At 41.6% G+C, this 18,992-nt stretch overlaps 1 protein-coding gene across 1 annotated transcript; it reads right to left on the minus strand.

Annotated features, from left to right (window-relative positions):
* Window positions 1–1,132: 1,132 nt before the first annotated feature.
* On the minus strand, window positions 1,133–13,714 carry mterf3 (mitochondrial transcription termination factor 3). Its single transcript, XM_079490567.1, has 9 exons — window positions 13,627–13,714; window positions 11,036–11,146; window positions 8,677–8,980; window positions 7,742–8,302; window positions 5,691–5,880; window positions 4,208–4,355; window positions 3,343–3,414; window positions 1,885–2,046; window positions 1,133–1,496 (listed from the first exon to the last, which is right to left on the minus strand). Exons 2-9 carry the CDS (start codon window positions 11,135–11,137, stop codon window positions 1,302–1,304), a joined length of 1,734 nt encoding a protein of 577 aa, XP_079346693.1. The 5' UTR covers window positions 11,138–11,146; window positions 13,627–13,714; the 3' UTR covers window positions 1,133–1,301.
* Between the last annotated feature and the right edge of the window lie 5,278 nt (window positions 13,715–18,992).

Below are 18,992 nucleotides of genomic sequence, written 5' to 3' on the forward strand. Positions count from 1 at the left end.
ATGATGCGCTTGACGTCATCGCTCTGACATTTCCACACTTTACAAGAAAAGCTGTTAATTAAAGGATATCCATACACATATTGTTTAGCATACTACAATGATCTTACATCAGAACAATTCAGTATTTTAGCCATGATGTAAGCACCCCCTCCAGAGATTATTTTTTGTGTCCCCATTGAGTTATACTGTGACCCTCCGTCGGACTAAATCTGAGACTGGAACCACTGAAGTTTAATTTTACCGTTTTCCTTGCAACAAAGCTACCGCTCTCCCAAATGTGGCTGTGACAGGCCGTCTGCCCCACACTGAATACTATCGCCATTTTATTTCATTGTGTCCACTAAATCCTCCATTAGAGATAGTATTAATTAATAACTAGATTCAACGTACTCAACCGTTAAAATTACAATTACCACCGCTGAAATGCCCTTGAACAAGGCATCAACCACTACGATGAAATGTGTTCTATGAGCAGGGCCTGGCTGGAAACAAGTTCTTGAGCTTAGCCCAGATACCCTGGGTAAATATAGATTTCATAATTACCACCGCTGAAATGCCCTTGAACAAGGCATCAACCACTACGATGAAATGTGTTCTATGAGCAGGGCCTGGCTGGAAACAAGTTCTTGAGCTTAGCCCAGATACCCTGGGTAAATATAGATTTCATTTCATTTCATTTCAACCCTGCACACATTCTAAATATGCCCCCAAAATATTGTACTGAGCAAATGGACTGTTACCACCTTCAATAATAATGGTCTTTATCGTCTCCACATGTCATGGACATAATTCTACTCGAGTTGGAAGCATTCTTCCTATCTGAAAAATAACGTTATTGTAAAAATATTCACATGTTTAGATATTCTATTTACAATGAGAAGCAGATGGGAGCTGGTGCCACTTGGACCCAGACGTAAATACAAAATGACGTCGGACCTAAATACCGAATGGGATGCAGGTTCAAGATCGTCCACGTTTCCCTTTAAGACGCAAGGGGTACACAAAACTCGCTGGGAAAAGCAAAGTTAATACATTTTATTCCAACTATAACAAGTAGCAAAGGACAACAAGCCGATCTACAAGCTCACAACGCGTCGCACTGCGACGCGTTGTGAGCTTGTAGATCGCCTATTCTTGCTACGACAGTAATACAACGTGGCCCTCTGGAGTTGAGTGTGGAATTATGGTGGTCCCTCTCCATCGTCAAAGTGTCTTCTGGAACAGGTAGAAGTCGCCCACCACCCGCGCTGCACTACAGTGTCTTCTGGAACAGGTAGAAGTCGCCCACCACCCGCGCTGCACTACAGTGTCTTCTGGAACAGGTAGAAGTCGTCCAGCGTGGCCGAGGCCACCTGGCTACAGAAGACGTCGTCGGGCAGAGTGGCCAGGCGGTCCAGGGACACGTAGCCGGGCTGGCTGGGGTCGTACTGGGCCATGGACAGGTACTGCAGGAACAGGTGGCGCTCTTGCACGCGCAGGAACTTGCAGTTAAGGACCTGCAGCAGGGACACACACGTCACACACACACACACACACATCAGTGTTGATTTCGTCGTACTAAAACTATAAGACGGAAAATGTTCGTCGACTACCCATTTTTCCACTGACGAAAAGTAAATGGAAACTAAGCTATGATGACTGAAACTATGGCTAAATGTATTTACATTTTTCGACAGATAAAAACTAGACTAAAATGTTAGGAAGGGACTAGTGGACAAGAGATCCAGTATAAGTCATTTTACACTAAACTAGACTAACACTAAAACATTCCAGGTGACTAAAATGTGACTAAAACTAAATGAAAACTATTGAAGAGACTATGACTAAGACTAAAATCTAAATTTGCTGCCAAAAACAACACTGGTCCAGGCTAGCATAGCGTACCTGTGGGAACTTGACGATCAGGTGATGGGGGATGTGCATGGTGTTGTGGACGTAGTCAAAGATCTGGCTCAGCTTCTTCTTATTGGCCGTCAGGACCTTGGGGACGGCCAGGATGATGTGTTGGACTTCATTCTCCTTAAAGCCGAACTCTACTTTACACACCTGAGTGACACACGCACGCACGCACATTAAAGCAAAACTAAATCTCATGGCTGAAAATGTTTGTATGATTAAGTTCTAATGTGTGATTTTTGTGTGAAAGGTGTGATCTTTGTGTGAAAGGAGCATGAAAGGAGCCGCCCCTACACACTCTAGCACCGATTCCTAAACAATGAACCGTTTTTAGTAATAGTGTCCCCGCTGTCGACCAGGTGAAAGAAATCACACATTGAGGCTTTAACTGTTGCATCTTATATGAGATATCCATCCAAGACTGTTACAGATTTTATGGAAGATGCCTCGGGAAACATATTGCCAGTTTGACCAATAATAACCCGAAAAGAGATGATCTGCAAGCTCTGATTTCGCTGTGCAACAACATGTCTCCAAAGAAGACATGATGATGATGATGATGATGGCTTCTATGGAATTAAAAAGACTGAACTCAGTCGTGGCAACTGAGAACTTTAACTCCTATAGCGCCATTGCTGAAGCCTAATTTTGATATTGACGCTTAACGCCATTGCCCGAAGATTAATGGCAATTGCGCTTTTATAGTGCATTCGATCGATCGAGCCATAATAGCTCTGTTGTTAGCACAGCATTGGATCGTCCATTTTAGATCGTCGTCGCCATAATAATCCATTCTATCCGTTTCTTTCAATCGCCTGTATCTCCAATAGAGGGTATGCGCATGCATAATGTGAATGGCAGATCGAGTGGCAAAGTGAGTGACAAAGTGAGTTTAATGTTGATTAAAGTCATTTAATGCAATCAAATATGACTTTTCTGTTTGGATGTACGGTCTGTCAAGTCCAGAAAGTGCCACTCAGTAGGCATTTCCGCATAACTTCCTGGTATGATGATGATGTCACGCGCATACCCTCTATTCCTTGTCCCAGATGGCATTTTGGTCAAAACAGCGTTTCTTTGACGGCACAGAGCCGGCGATGTGGAACTCTCCAGTGCACCGGCATAGATCGATCATGTAAACAAGGCCTGTCTCGGCTCCGTCGAGCGTCCTAGGATAAGCTACTTCCGGTAGACTTGAACTGTGGCTTTTCAAAATAAGAGCTCAAATTAAACAAATGCTGGCGTGAATTAGATCCTAATTTTTCAATAAATGCTAGCGGAGTAAGAGTTAATTAAAAGATCTTATTTACAACTAGGGATGTGTAAATGTGTCCAAAATGAAAATCGATTAGTATAATTCAATATTAACGATTAATCGATTAATCGTTTGGGGCGCGGGTTGGGTTCCATTATATAGTATATAGTAATGTATTGTGATTCCAGTACCTTCAGAGTTTCTTTGATAGGCTCCAAACTGCCACACAGCAGGCGCGGTAGACGCGCTACAACGTCCCGTGTCTGAAAAACCAAGAAAAAAACATCATCTTATTTCTCATCAATTCCGCTAATTTGTACGGATCAATTTGTCATCTTTTGGTCACATCGGTTACTGGAAACTTGCATCATACATGGGCAACTGGTGGCCCGGGGGCCACATGCCCCCACCATCACTTAATGCGGCCCGCAGGATAATATCAGAATACTGATATATTATTGATTTCAGCTGTTACAATTCCACGCATGCAAACATGTTTTGCTTTAATTACTTCACTATAAATTAGTAACTAGTATTAAAATGTTAGTCTTTTTTGTCCACTGTATTTCTATTTAGTTCATAAAGTTAACATAACTATTAAATAAAAATGTTAATTTTCAGGAATCCAATTCAAAAACAGCAAATAATAACTCAGGATTTAAATTCAAATATAGCAAAAAATAGCAGATCTACAAGCTCAAAACGCGTCGCACTGAAACACGTTTTGAGCTCATAGACCTGCTATTTTTTTGCTACGACAGTAATATGCAATGTGGCCCCTCTGGAGTGAGTGTGGAAATCATTATCAAAGTTGCCCACCCCAGACTTGCGTGGTGAAAAGCACCGTTTTCTCAGTAGGAAGGAAGTAGCTTATTTAGAGGCCGAGATATTACAAAACGTACATTTTACGGTGGCCATTTTGTAAATTCCAATATGGCCGCCACAGACGTCTGGGCAAATGGGAACATTGATTTTCTGATTCCTTTCTTACACAAAAACCTTTCCAAAAATGTATACAAAATAAAATACATAGTGGAACTGACTAAAGACTCTTACGTTGTCGGGGCTGAGTCCGAGCTGCTGCTGGAAGAAAGCCAGTCTGTTGTCCAGCCTCTTCACGCTGAAGTTGAGCAGATACGGAGCTTTGACCACCATGGAGGCCACCGTCTGAGAGCTGAACTTCCTGGAGAGAAGGTAGTTCACCCTTTACGGGAAACACACAGAATCGGGATCAGCTTTATTGTCACATCACTGTTTTAGTAAGTAAAAAAAAAAGTGGGTGACATTGGATTTTGTACATAGTCCCCATCGTGTTATTTTTCAAAGAAAACAAAGAAAGGGAAGAAGAGAGAGAGGTGGGTTAACCCATTTAGACCTGAGACTAGATTCTACAAATGTCTTCTAAATCATGACGGTATTCTGAAAAACCTACGTTTCTGTATCAGTGGTGCTCACACTTTTTCACGTCAAGGACCCCCAGAATTATATGCATTTGGCCGCGGACCCCATGTGTAGTTCCAGGGACCCCGCAGAAGCAAAGATTTGAGTTTAAAACGTTCGCTTTGAAAGAATATATTCAAAGATTTGCACCATATTTTCACGATTTTTCAAAAACAGCAGAACTACAAGCTCGTAGCGCGGCACTCTACGATCTTCTACGAGATCTGCTATTTTTCAACAGCTAAAGTATAATAACATAATACTTAAAACACCAAAAGGGGTTCCCGCCCAGAATGGGCAGGAAAGAAGAAAGAAAGATTGAGCGCTTTTACCACGAAAAACAAGTAAAGGGTTTCAGATATTTAGAAGCTTAATTAACAGCACCCTCGTAGGGTCTCTTCCAAGTCTTTCCATGTCTTCCAAATCCTGACAGCTTTCTGAAAAACCGATGTTCAGTGGTGCTCAAACCTTTTCATGTCAAGGACCCCAAAGATTATATGTAATTGGCCATCGATCCCCACATGGAAATGTTGTTTCAGGGACCCTCCAGAAGCAAGGATTTTACTTAAAAAACGTTCACTGGGAAAGAACATATATTCAAAGAATATATGTTTTCACAATTTTTCAAAAGTAATCTACAAGCTCATTATGAGCTATGAGCTTGTAGATCTGCTATTTTTCTTATTACATTTTTATCACACATTTTTTCACCCATTGTCAATGATCTAATGTAATCCTGAGCGCTACACTTCCTCTGCCAACCTGGGGAGAGCAACGGACTGACCTCATGCTTCCTTCTATGCATGAGGAGTCCATGCTGCTTCTTTTCACCTGACAGGGGAGAGTTTCCCTGGTTGGATGTAGCCCGTGGAAGGAACACGTTATTCCGACCAGTTCCTTTCCCCTCCATCAGGCGCCCCGGCTGGACAGGGGGAGGCAGTTTAGAGACCAGAATTACTGCTAAAAGTTTAAAATAACGGTTAAAGTGGTTAAAAGCTAAGGCGACACAGATGCGTGTCCTCAGGTCTAAATGGGTTTTAAATTACATTTCTTGGTCAAGCCTGTCGTCATACAGCGTTGTCGTTGGGAGGATTGCTACCTGGTGTGCAGGTTCTCCAGGCTCTCGGTGAGAATGAAGGGGTTGTGGGACAGCAGGCGGCCCAGGCCAGACTCCTCCACCCCCATGTCTCTGAGGAAGAGCAGCCTGGGAGCCACGTCCGCCTGGAAGTCCAGCCTCAGCAGCATGGTGCCCACGTTGGGCCTCTGCTCCAGCTGCCGCAGGTTCACGCCTGAACGCATGCATGGATAGAGGAGGTTCACAACCAGCCTTGATTTTGTCGACTTATACCATGACAAAGTCGTCTACCTTTTTTCCACTGACGAAAACGAAATTAAAACTAAGCTATGATGACTAAAAGTAAGACTATTTGATATTGACAATTTAACTAATTAAACAAATAAAAACTAGACTAAAATGTTAGCAAGAGACTAGTTGGACAAAAGATCAAGTATAAGTCATTTTATAAGTCAAATGCTGAGAAGTAGAGAAAAAAAAGAGGGAAAAAAGATAATAAAAAATGCCTGATGAATGTCTGACGACCGAAACGTTGCTCAATAAATTTAACTCAAGTGAAGACAAGACAGTGTGCGGGATTCTTTTTTGTTTTACTTCTCAGTTCCAATAAGCCTATCTCACAGAATTTCCCCGCCCCCCTAAATACGCCCCCTTTCGGGGTTAGTGGTGATAGCGTGACGTCACTCCATAGACGCTACATGTTAACAGAGCTAATTTAAGAAGTCTACAACTTTTGTTTTCTCAAGGTAAGGTTTGTTCTATCTGTTCGACCTGATTTACCATCTTGTTTGCTTCATAATAATATTGGTCTGTCACATTTTTACATTAGAAAATGTACTTAGATTCTCCAGAGAAAAAAACGTGTAAATGCTCATGTTAAAGACACCACTATTTACCGGAAGTGAGCGTGGAAAGCGGGCTGTGAGATAGGCCTATTATCCGACCCACCTGTCCATTTGTAGGTGTGCAGAAGGACTTTTTTCTTATAAGTCAAATGCTGAAAATAGCAGATCTACAAGCTCACGTGTCGCGCTGCAACACATTGTGAGCTTGTAGATCTGCCATTTTCAGCTTGTAGATCTGCAGTAAACACAGGTTCACTCCTACATGGAGGAGAACGTTCCCAACATTCACTTGAATGAATGTGAAGTGATGCTATAGCAGTCAGTGTTGATTCCGTCGACGAAAGATATCCGTCGACTCTACTACTCTACTAATCAAATGATTCCCGAGCGCGGCACGGCTGCAGCTCACCGCTCCTTGGCTGCGGCTCACCGCTCCAAGAGATGGGTCAAATGCAGAGAACTAATTTCACTGCGGTAACGTGTGTGACAAATCGTATGACTTTGACTACAGAATACCGACTTTTTTCACGGACTAAAAACTAAAAAACTAAAAACTTTGCTGACAATTCCGTCAACTAATAAAAACTAGACTAAAATGCTATGGCAGGACTAGTGGATAAGAGATCCAGTAGAACTAAAAGACAAGTCATTTTATGTTTGGCTGCACTCCATGAGGCCCATAGGGCAGGAGCCAATCCCTCGTTTCTGTAGTGTGAGACAGCTTGATTTGCAAGTACACCCACTGGACATGTCGCAGGGACTATTACCCCCAATCCAACCCTAGATGCAGCAGAGTGCCAAGCAAGGAGGCATCGGGTCCCATTTTTGGATAGGACCATTCTTTACCTTTATCAATAACTATGCCCGGGACCCGTCCCAAACTAGTGAAAATAGCAGATCTACAAGCTCACAACGGGTTGCTTTGCGCCGCGTTGTGAGCTTGTTAGATCAGCTATTTTCACTACTTACTTCTTACACATTTAGTTATCTAATTTATGGAATTTCTTAGATTATTCTTTCATTCAGTCATGACATTTTTCGGAATGTTTTATTTTATTTTTATACTAATATTAATTAAAAATAAAATGTAGGAAACAAAAAAATAATAAAGGGGTCCCGACCCACTGTTTGGGAAACGGCGCCCTACAGTGTTATAGCTGTAACATCTACAGTGTTAACTGTAGATGTAAAATCTACAGCTCCCTAGAGTCCCTACAGTGTTTAACTCACCTAGCTGGACCAGCCTGCTGAGCGTCTCAGACTTGTCCACGTAGTCCACCAGAGACTGGGAGGTCAGAGGAGGGAGGTCTGAGGAGACCACGATGGAGATGTCCTCTTCATCTCTGGTCTCCTCCTGTGGTCTGGTGGTGGAGATGATCTCTTCATCTCTGGACTCCTCCAGGAGGACAGGGAGCTGCGGTCTGGTGGTGGAGATGGATTCTTCATCTCTGGTCTCCTTCAGGAGGACAGGGAGCTGCGGTCTGGTGGTGGAGATGATCTCTTCATCTCTGATCTCCGCCAGGAGGACAGGGAGCTGCGGTCTGGTGGTGGAGATGGATTCTTTATCTCTGGTCTCCTTCAGGAGGACAGGGAGCTGCGGTCTGGTGGTGGAGATGATCTCTTCATCTCTGATCTCCGCCAGGAGGACAGGGAGCTGTGGTCTGGTGGTGGAGACGATCTCTTCATCTCTGGACTCCTCCAGGAGGACAGAGAGCTGTGGTCTGGTGGTGGAGATGGACTCTTCATCTCTGGTCTCCTCCAGGGCAGGGAGCTGTGGCCAGGCGTCCAGATCTGGTCAACGCAACCAAACGCCAGTGTTAATTTGTGTAGACAGAGGGCTATATCTTGTGCCACCCCTTAACCCTTATCCCTAAACTAATTTGCCATTTTTTACTATTTTAAAAAAAACGTTTAAAATAGTTAAAATAGCCAATCCACAAGCTCACAATGTCTCGATGTAGATCGGCTAGTTGAACTATTTTAAAATGTTTTTTAAAATAGTAAAAAATAGCAAATACGTTTAGGGATAAGGGAAGGGTGCCGGTGGCGCAAGATGGAGCCCTAAAGGTCCTTTCAGATGGGCAGCGACTGACGACACCAATTCATTTTCAATTAATTAGTCATCATTTCAATATCGTGCATCTCTAAAGAAATATGTCACGTACGTAACGCTGTCTCTCTTGCAGTCGCCGTTGGCGCGACATGGCTGACTCTCTGTGATGAAGAAGGGTTCTGGTATGGAGCAGCGACAGCATTGGCTCTCCACGGTTCTGTCGCGTTCTCCTCGTTGTCTCTGGCCTGGGCTGACAGCGGTTTGCCGCTCACGTCGTCGGAATAGAGTCGTTTCCACCGGTGTCTTGCGTGCGGCGCTGCCGCGTGGATCCCAGACGCAGCAGAGAAGCCAGTCACTGCATTACCGGTGGATGATGTTGATGATGAGATCCTGAAGGCTGTGGAGCATTGCTGGACCTGCGTATAGATAGGACTGTCACCGTTACACATTTAACCCATTTAGACCTGAGGACGCATCTGTGTCACTGTATAGCTTTTAACCACTTTTAGCATCATTTAAAACTTTATCTGTTGAAAGATAGCAGATCTACAAGCTCATAGCGCCGCACCGAGGGCTGCGCTACGAGCTTGTAGATGCCATTTTTGAAAAATCGTGAAAACGTGGTGCAAATCTTTGAATATATATTCTTTCACAGCAAACGTTTTTAACGCAAATATTTGCTTCTGGGGGGGTCCCTGGAACATTATTTTCAGATGGGGTCTGCGGCCAAATACATACATACTAGGGCCGGGACTTTAACGCGTTAATTGAGATTAATTAACTACAGAAAAATTAACGCGTTAAAAAAATTAACGCATTTAATCGCACCTTTTTTTCCCACCGCGGAACGTTTCTCACTGGGTGCGTTTCTAGTAGTACTGAATAGGCTGCGCCACACGAGCAGCAGCAGCAGCAGCAGTTGTTTACTCTACAGGCTACAGCTCGGTCAGAAAGCCCAAACCCAAATGAATCGAATGAAGAAGCCGCTTATATCGCATTTGCTCCATGGATGGGACATTTAGATGTAAAAGCTATCGGATGGACGCGTGGATAGCGGCATGGCTGTGTGCAATGTCAGAGGGAAATGATCCATTTATGACCAACGTTAGCTTATATGCTAGGCTTGCTAGCTGCTTCAGTTTAACATGTCTCACAGACCACCGGAGACGCGCGGTGATTTCACCGCTGTCAAGCTGTCCTCGATGCGAAACATACTGAAGTAGCAAGCGTGGGTCAGCCCCAACCTCATGTGAAATGTTTCCCCCATAATAAAGTTGTTTTTATTTGTTCTCATGCCCCGCCATGTAAAGCACATTTGAGTATTCATATACACACTGCTGCTCTTGTTTATCTGTTGGGATAAAAAAGTTGTATTGCTTAAAGGGGAATACCACTCATTTGCAACATTTTTCTATGGAGTTGTGTGCACTGGAAATAATAAAGTCCCCCCATTATGTGTTGCCTATAGAACTGGAGGTCTGAAAAAAACAGTAACATTATGAAGTACATTTTTGTGATGTCACTGAGATGTACTTCATAATGTTACTGATTTTTTTCAGACCTCCAGTTCTAGGCAACACAGAATGGGGGGGACTTTCTTATTATATCCACACAACAACTCTAAGGTATATTAATGACAGTAAAATGTTGAAAATGAGTGGAATCCCGTAGTCACTATTCACTGGGATACCAAAAAACATTTGAAAAAAAAGGTTTCTCACTGTTCTCGGGTTGAATAATGGTATGCGATTAAAATGCGATTAATCGAGATTAATTAACTACAAAGCCTCTGATTAATTAGATTATTTTTTTTAATCGAGTCCCAGCTCTAATACATACATATAACATGTTTGGGGTCCTTCACATGAAATAGTTTGAGCACCACTGATATAGAAACATAGGTTTTAAATAAAACTTTGAGGATTAAGAAGAGATTTTGTTCTAAGTCTAAATTGGCTAAGTTGATGATAAATTAATTGTCACAGAAATAATTGCGATTAACAACTTAATTGTGTTTGTTTTTGAATTGAACATTGGAACCTTACAATTTGTATTTCTGGCTTCGTGATCAGAAATTGCACCAGGGCAGATGTGACAAATAATTTAAATATACAAAGAAATCACTGACAAATTGAAATCATTTCTAATCATTTTAGTACAAAATAGCGGAAACAGTTAATCTACACAATGTGACGTGTTGTAAGCTTGTAGATCTGCTATGAACAATTTTCAACGTGGAAACGATTGAAGGTCCCCCAGTTTGACATGCATTAGTCTACGGGCCCCCATTAAAGGGCATTTCTATCTCTGGGACAAACTTTAATTGGAAAATTAAAGTTAATTAACTCTGAGAGTGTACAAATGGAACCAAACGGACCCGTTAGGTAACGGGTCCGTTTGGTTCCATTTGTACCCTCAAGGACCCCTGGGGGTCCCTGGACCCCACTTTGGGAACACCTGTACTACAGTACCTGAGCAGAGTAGTGCGAGGCGACGCACGCCACCTTGGAGTGAAGAACAAAGCTTCTAGTGCATCTGTGGCACCACAGACGCACGCAGGAACTGGAGGCCATGGCTGTTCGCTACAAAGAGAAAGAACACATAAGGCCAGAGGTTAGATGTCGGAATGCATGTTTTATGTGGTTGGCTGCGGTACTGGTGTCACGGCGGTGACTGGATGTCACGCTGCGTCAAGTCATATCCATATATGGAGCCCTGATGTTGGTTATGACCAAAGTCTATATCTACCTATGATGTCATAGGGGGGGGGGGGGGGGTATATGGACCTTCCAGGACGGGGTCGTGTCTATGACGTCAGACCTGGGTATGTCAGTTATCAGTGGTTCTCAAACATGTAATTTAATTTCAAGGATTTGATAGATTGATTGATTAACAGTTTGCAGAATTACAGTAATTTCAAATACAACTCAATACAAAAACTGTTAACTGTGAGTGGACGACACCATAAAGCATTACACTCGTTTACAATAGGGCCCACCATTTTCAATTCATCAAAACAATACTTATTTTTTTCCTAATAAAAATAAAAATAAAAGGTCTAATAAAGTAATCAATCAATCAATCAACCCCAGAACGCTGAGAGTGTACATTTGGTTCCATTTCTGCACTCTCAGAGTTACAGACCTGCAGGGTCCATTTTGAACCCCCTTAAGGAACCCTGAGGGTCCCTGGACCACACTTTGAGAACCAGCGCCCATATATACTTATAGTTGACCGGTGTACCCCAGGGGTCTAGATTAGGTCCGCTCTTTTTTTCTCCCTCCACACCAATTCTCTTCGAGTTGAAAAATAAATAAAAATGCCCATCTACAAGCTCACAAGTCACAACACATTGTGACTTGATTCTTTTTCTAAATGTTCGGGTTTGGAAGCGCTCGCCGGAAGTCACTGGACGGCCCTACGTACAACGCGTTTCGAATTTGCACATAATGCAGGATGCAGCAGCACGGTGCGTCATGAAAACGAGCGCTTCCAAACAAACGCTTCCAAAACAATACTTCACTCTAACAATCTAGTGTTGCACATTGCGGCTAAGTAAACTATAGGATAGAATGCAGAGAGACAGTGTAGTGTCTCAGTAAACTATAGGATCATAGAATGCAGAGACAGTGTAGTGTCTCAGTAAACTATAGGATCATAGAATGCAGAGAGACAGTGTAGTGTCTCAGTAAACTATGGATCATAGAATGCAGAGAGACAGTGTAGTGTCTCAGTAAACTATAGGATCATAGAATGCAGAGAGACAGTGTAGTGTCTCAGTAAACTATAGGATCATAGAATGCAGAGACAGTGTAGTGTCTCAGTAAACTATAGGATCATAGAATGCAGAGAGACAGTGTAGTGTCTCAGTAAACTATAGGATCATAGAATGCAGAGAGACAGTGTAGTGTCTCAGTAAACTATAGGATCATAGAATGCAGAGACAGTGTAGTGTCTCAGTAAACTATAGGATCATAGAATGCAGAGAGACAGTGTAGTGTCTCAGTAAACTATAGGATCATAGAATGCAGAGACAGTGTAGTGTCTCAGTAAACTATAGGATCATAGAATGCAGAGACAGTGTAGTGTCTCAGTAAACTATAGGATCATAGAATGCAGAGAGACAGTGTAGTGTCTCAGTAAACTATAGGATCATAGAATGCAGAGAGACAGTGTAGTGTCTCAGTAAACTATGGATCATAGAATGCAGAGAGACAGTGTAGTGTCTCAGTAAACTATAGGATCATAGAATGCAGAGAGACAGTGTAGTGTCTCAGTAAACTATAGGATCATAGAATGCAGAGACAGTGTAGTGTCTCAGTAAACTATAGGATCATAGAATGCAGAGAGACAGTGTAGTGTCTCAGTAAACTATAGGATCATAGAATGCAGAGAGACAGTGTAGTGTCTCAGTAAACTATAGGATCATAGAATGCAGAGACAGTGTAGTGTCTCAGTAAACTATAGGATCATAGAATGCAGAGAGACAGTGTAGTGTCTCAGTAAACTATAGGATCATAGAATGCAGAGACAGTGTAGTGTCTCAGTAAACTATAGGATCATAGAATGCAGAGACAGTGTAGTGTCTCAGTAAACTATAGGATCATAGAATGCAGAGAGACAGTGTAGTGTCTCAGTAAACTATAGGATCATAGAATGCAGAGAGACAGTGTAGTGTCTCAGTAAACTATGGATCATAGAATGCAGAGAGACAGTGTAGTGTCTCAGTAAACTATAGGATCATAGAATGCAGAGAGACAGTGTAGTGTCTCAGTAAACTATAGGATCATAGAATGCAGAGACAGTGTAGTGTCTCAGTAAACTATAGGATCATAGAATGCAGAGACACACACACACACACACACACACACACACACACACACACACACACACACACACACACACACACACACACACACACACACACACACACACACACACACACACACACACACACACACACACACACACACACATTATCAGGCTAAACAACAATATAGTCAAGAAAAAAAAACAAGACTAAGCAACTAAAACAATAGAACAAGACAATGTTATGGCCAACCTGATTGAAGCTTCCTTCTGCACTGAATGTCAACTGTTGTGCACCGCACGAGCTAGACTCTACATCCCATAGCCAGAGCGACAGTCGTACTGTGATTGGCTCAATTGGTTGTCATAGCACGAGACGGTCTGCTTTTTGTAATTTTTAATTCAATACATATTTAATGTGGGAGATTTATATATATATATATATATAACAAGAGAATACTAAATATGTGCAAAGTTAACTGTAGTCTAATCCAGGTAAAAAATACCTCAAAGTTGAGCTAATAAAGTGAGTGTTGCTATAGACAACCATCTAGCCTATCACCGCGGCCGTCCGTCTGGACAGTGGGATGTGTCACTATGGGCTATACCAACACGGTCATTGTGTGTAGGGTGGTGTTGGTATTTCGCCCGCAGAGAGCTGAAACATTATAAGCTTATATTTGTTCAATCAACATATACAATGTTTGTTACACGTATTGAATGGGATCATCATTGTGTGAGTATTTCTGCCTCGAGTTTAGACGAAACATTCCATTACAACAAACGTGCACTCCACACACAAGTTCCTAAACGTAGTCACTGAGTCAGGCAGCTGAGGCCATATTTTATTACAACTATCATCATCAATATTTAGTTGATTTTATTGTAGTGTTGAGGGGTGAAAATACCAGACCAAGTGCAGAGACAAAGATCAAGTTATGTCAAAGTACACAATTATCAAACTATACTTAAAGTAGCCTAGCAAAAGTAGAAAGTACCCAATATGCACAATGCCCCATTTCACATGTTTTCAAATGTATAAATGCATGTTTTGAAAATAGCCGATCTACAAGTTCAAAAAGGGGTCGCACGAATCGCGATGCGATGGATTTTGAGCTTGTAGATCGTCAAATGGCCGAAATCTATATACAGTATACAGTAGGGCTGAAGCGGTTCATGTATGTTTTGTAATAGCCCCATATGTGCCCTCTCCCTACGCTCATTCTGTAGCTCCGAGAGCTACAGAATGAGCGTAGGGAGAGGGCACATATGGGGCTAGTTTTGTAATAACAATCAGAATCTACAGTAACTAAAGTTTTCAAATAATTGTAGTGCAGTAAAAGTATAACATTTGCCTCTGAGATGTAGTGGAGTAGAAGTAAAAGTACTGAAAATTGGAAGTACTCATATGCATACCTCAAAAGTGTACTTAACAGTACAGTTTGAGTAAATATACTTGGTTACTTTACACCACTCAACTGTTGTTGCTTATACCTCATCTTGATAGATTAATTATAATCAGGTTTATTATGCATTATAGCCTGGTATTTGTTTGTTTGTTTGTTTGTTTTATTGTATTGTTGAATGTTTCTGTCTGTTATGTCCTATAAAAACAATACAAATGTATAATATAAAAAACAATAAACAAAATCAGCTCAGACGAGTCAGTGTTGATTTCGTCGACTATAATACTATGACAAAAACTGTTCGTCAACAACCTTTTTTCACTGACGAAAACTAAATGGAAACTAAATGAAAACTATGCTATGCTAAATTTCGTGAACAAATAAAAACTAGACTAAAATGTTAGGAAGGGACTAGTGGACAAGAGATCCAGTATAAGTCATTTTACACTTATTCAATGATGTGACGCGTTGTTAGCTTGTAGATCGGCTATTTTCAGCATGTGTAAATTCATCAAGGCCCGCCAAAATACATTTTAGTCGACCAAATCAACTGTAGATTTAGTCGACTAAAAAGTAGACCAACACAAAAACATTCCAGGTGACTAAAATGTAACTAAAATTAAATGAAAACTATTCAGGAGACTATGACTATAAAAACTACAATCAAAATTTGGTGTCAAAATCAACACTGCTTCAGGTCAATCGTGTTGATGTACAAATCAAATCAAATCAAACTTTATTTATATAGCACGTTTCCAACAGCCAAAGACTGACCAAAGTGCTGAACAAGGAAAAATACAACATGACATCGAAGGCAAGAAATAAAAACAATAACATACATTGACAAAGAGCAGCGATAAAAATGAAGAAAGGAACTCAAGTGCAATTAAAAGCAAGGGAGAACAGATGGGTTTTGAGTAGGGATTTAAAAAAACACAGATCGACATGGGCAGATCTGATGGTGAGGGGCAGTGCGTTCCAGAGCCTGGGGCCCGCAGCCGCAAAGGGACGGTCACTCCAACTTTAACAATCTGGAGCTGGTCCGCAGACCGTAGAGCTCTGAGTGGGACATAGGGCACAATTAAGTCAGAGAGAGGGTGAGAGGTCATGACGTGTTTTAAAAACAACCTTAATATCAATTCTAAACTTAACCGGGAGCCAGTGGAGCGAGGCGAGAACTGGAGTGATGTGGTACCGTTTTTTAGTGCCAGTGAGAAGGTGGGCAGCTGCGTTCTGCACTAGTTGTAAGCGCCTGAGTGTAGCCTGGTCGATGCCAGTATACATCGAGTTGCAATAATCAATTCTAGAAGATATAAAAAAATGGTTAACCATCTCCAGCTGTTGTGGGGGAAGGTAGGATTTGACTTTGACAATGACTCGAAGTTGGAAAAAACTGGTTTTGACAAGAGCTGATTTGTTTGTTGAATTTAAAATCTTTATCAAAAATAAAACCGAGATTTCTGGAAAAGGGGTGGATGTTAGAATTTAGCACACCCAGGGAGCTAGAGGATATGGTGGAAAGGTTGTCAAAAATTATGATTTCAGTTTTATTTTCATTGAGGGTGAGAAAGTTGACGGGACCAATTTGCATTGAACATGCAGCACTGACAAAACATTGGTGGATGATGGCAGTTTGTGGGTCACGGAGTGCCACGTTCATCACTATTTGATTGTCAGTTTATTTGTACAACACATTTGAACAACAATGCCATTCAAAGTGCCTTACATAATTGGCACTCAAAGTTGGGGTCCAGGGAGGGACCCCCAGGGGTCCTTGGGGAGGTTCCAGAGGGTCCCCAGCAAAAGTAGCACACAGCCTCACAATCATTTTTGACCACTTTATCCATTTGTGTCCACTTACGTTGGCTATTAAAAAATAGCACAATTTCACAGCATGACACGACGTGACAAGTGAGCTTGTTCTATTGTATATCTATATTCTATATCTATTTATATATATATTTTTAAATATCTAAAATGTTTGAAAACGAATATTGTTTAATATATATTTGTTTTTCAAAACATATCTTCTGGGGGACCCTGGCACAAAAACTTTTCAAATGGGGGTCTGTGGCCAAATACATATAGTATCAATTTGGGGGTCTGTAAAATTATAACATTTGAAAATCAGTGCCTAACATAAAACATAGACATAGACATAGATTTAGAAAATAAATAACACAAATAAAAATGGTGGGGAAAGTAGAATTTAACAGAAAACTAAGAGCATATTAAAGGAGAATTCCATGCTAAAGAAGGCTTTATTACCTTTATTTGTAGTTGTTACGCCCCCACCAAAGAGGTCCAGGTGTTATTTTGTGCAAAAGCGCATTATTGGCTATTTCCCCTACCATAAGCCCTAATTGAATTGAATTGAATTGAATTGAATTGAATTGAATTGAATTGAATTGAATTGAATTGAATTGAATTGAATTGAATTGTTTTTGTATATATCCTCTCGTCATAATGTAAATAGTATCCCAAGCAGCACAATTTACTACTAATTTCGATAGAAATAAGCGAATTAGCACAAAAACCTAACCCCCAGTGAGGGCTTATATTAGGGGAAATAGCCAATAATGCACTTTTGCACAAAATAACACCTGGACCTCTTTGGTGTGGACGTAACAACTACAAATAAAGGTAAGAAAGCCTTCTAGCATGGAATTCTCCTTTAATCATGACAGAAGTATAAGGGCAAAGGGGCATATACCGCAGTATCAAGAGCAGCATCACCAGTTCAAGGAACACACGACACGACACACGACAGCCGGCAGATTAGTTTACTTGCCAGCCCATAGTGAACTCGGGCATTTTGATTACCCTAACGTTTTATGTTAGAAATAGAAATGTTCAGTATGGGTCGCGACTCGCCAGCATCTAGAAACTGCCGGATGCTAACTTGCATATGTTGAGCAATTTTCATATCAGGCATAATATGCGACCATGAAGAAAAACAGACAACCCGAAACACTCCGAATTAGAAGAGAATATTAGGTGCAAGGCTCAAAAATACGAAATTGAAAGAAGGAGATGCCAACACAACCCCAAACCACCACCACCACCACCACCACCACCTCTCTTCTTCCCTTGGAAAAATGTTGGAACTATGTACAAAAACCCACCTTTTTACTTGTAAAACTGTGATGTGACAATAAAGATGATTGTGATTCTGATTCTAAGAATGATAAAGGAAAAAAATATCAAAGCATAATATCTAAAGTTGCTGTCAAAATAAACACTGCTTCGTGTTGATGTCGGCGGGACCAATTTGCATTGAACATGATGCACTGACAAAACATTGGTGGACGATGGCAGTTTGTGGGTCACGGAGTCACATTCATCATAATTCTGATTGTCAGTTTATTTGTACAACACAGTGCCATAATTTGGCAAGTTGGGGTCTTCTTCTTCTTCTTCTCCTTCTTCTTCTTCTTCCCTCCTTCTTCTTCTTCCACCAAAAATAGCAGTTCTGGCTGAACCGTGCAGTCGGTTTTCAGGAAACGCGGGAATCTGGTAGAGGGCCATGCCAAACGGTGACTATGCGAAGCCCATGGCCATTGGCCAAAGGGCGCTATAGCACTCAAATGCAAACTTTGAACGTGCATAGCTCATGAACCGTTTGACCGTTGGCAATGACACTTTGATACACATATGTGTCTCCTCATGCCGAACAACTTTCTTGACTGACTTTTGACCTCTGGCCTTTAGATCACCCGCCATTTTGAATTACCGTATATGAAAAACAGTTAAAATGTATCTCCTCCCAGGATCTTCTACACGTGAACTTTGGACCTATACGGACAACAACATCGTAGTACATTACAAGTTACTCCAGCCCATAGAGTCTAATGTGAACTCGGGCATTGGCCATAGCCACATAGCCACAGCCCAAATGTGCTGACCTCATCACATCTGTGATGACGGCTATGGCCGTTTTTAGCCCAACAAATGTTTTTTGTGCAAAACTAGTGCTTGGAATGGATTCAGAATCATGAAGAAACCCTAGTTTGTCACATCACATGCTACGTAATTGTGAAAATTGTTAGCATCCGGCAGTTTCTAGATGCTGGGGACCCATACTCAACATTTCTAACATAAAACGTTAGGGTACTCAAAATGCCAGGGTTCATATTCTGGCAAGTGGACTAGATTGCTGAAGCATGGCCATCAGGACGCTGAGCAAGGAATGAGAAAGGTCCTTCTTATACTG

The sequence above is a fragment of the Electrona antarctica genome, assembly GCF_951216825.1.
Source record: "Electrona antarctica genome assembly, chromosome: 2".
NCBI lineage: Eukaryota > Metazoa > Chordata > Actinopteri > Myctophiformes > Myctophidae > Electrona > Electrona antarctica.

Bases quoted from the DNA above. Each gene is read 5' to 3' on its own strand.
- mterf3 (XM_079490567.1), bottom strand. From the start codon at position 11,137: ATGGCCTCCAGTTCCTGCGTGCGTCTGTGGTGCCACAGATGCACTAGA. The intron at 8,981-11,035 runs GTACTGTAGTAC...ATCTATACGCAG, and splicing joins CCTCGCACTACTCTGCTCAG to GTCCAGCAATGCTCCACAGC. The intron at 1,497-1,884 runs GTACGCTATGCT...TCCCTGCTGCAG, and splicing joins TGATCGTCAAGTTCCCACAG to GTCCTTAACTGCAAGTTCCT.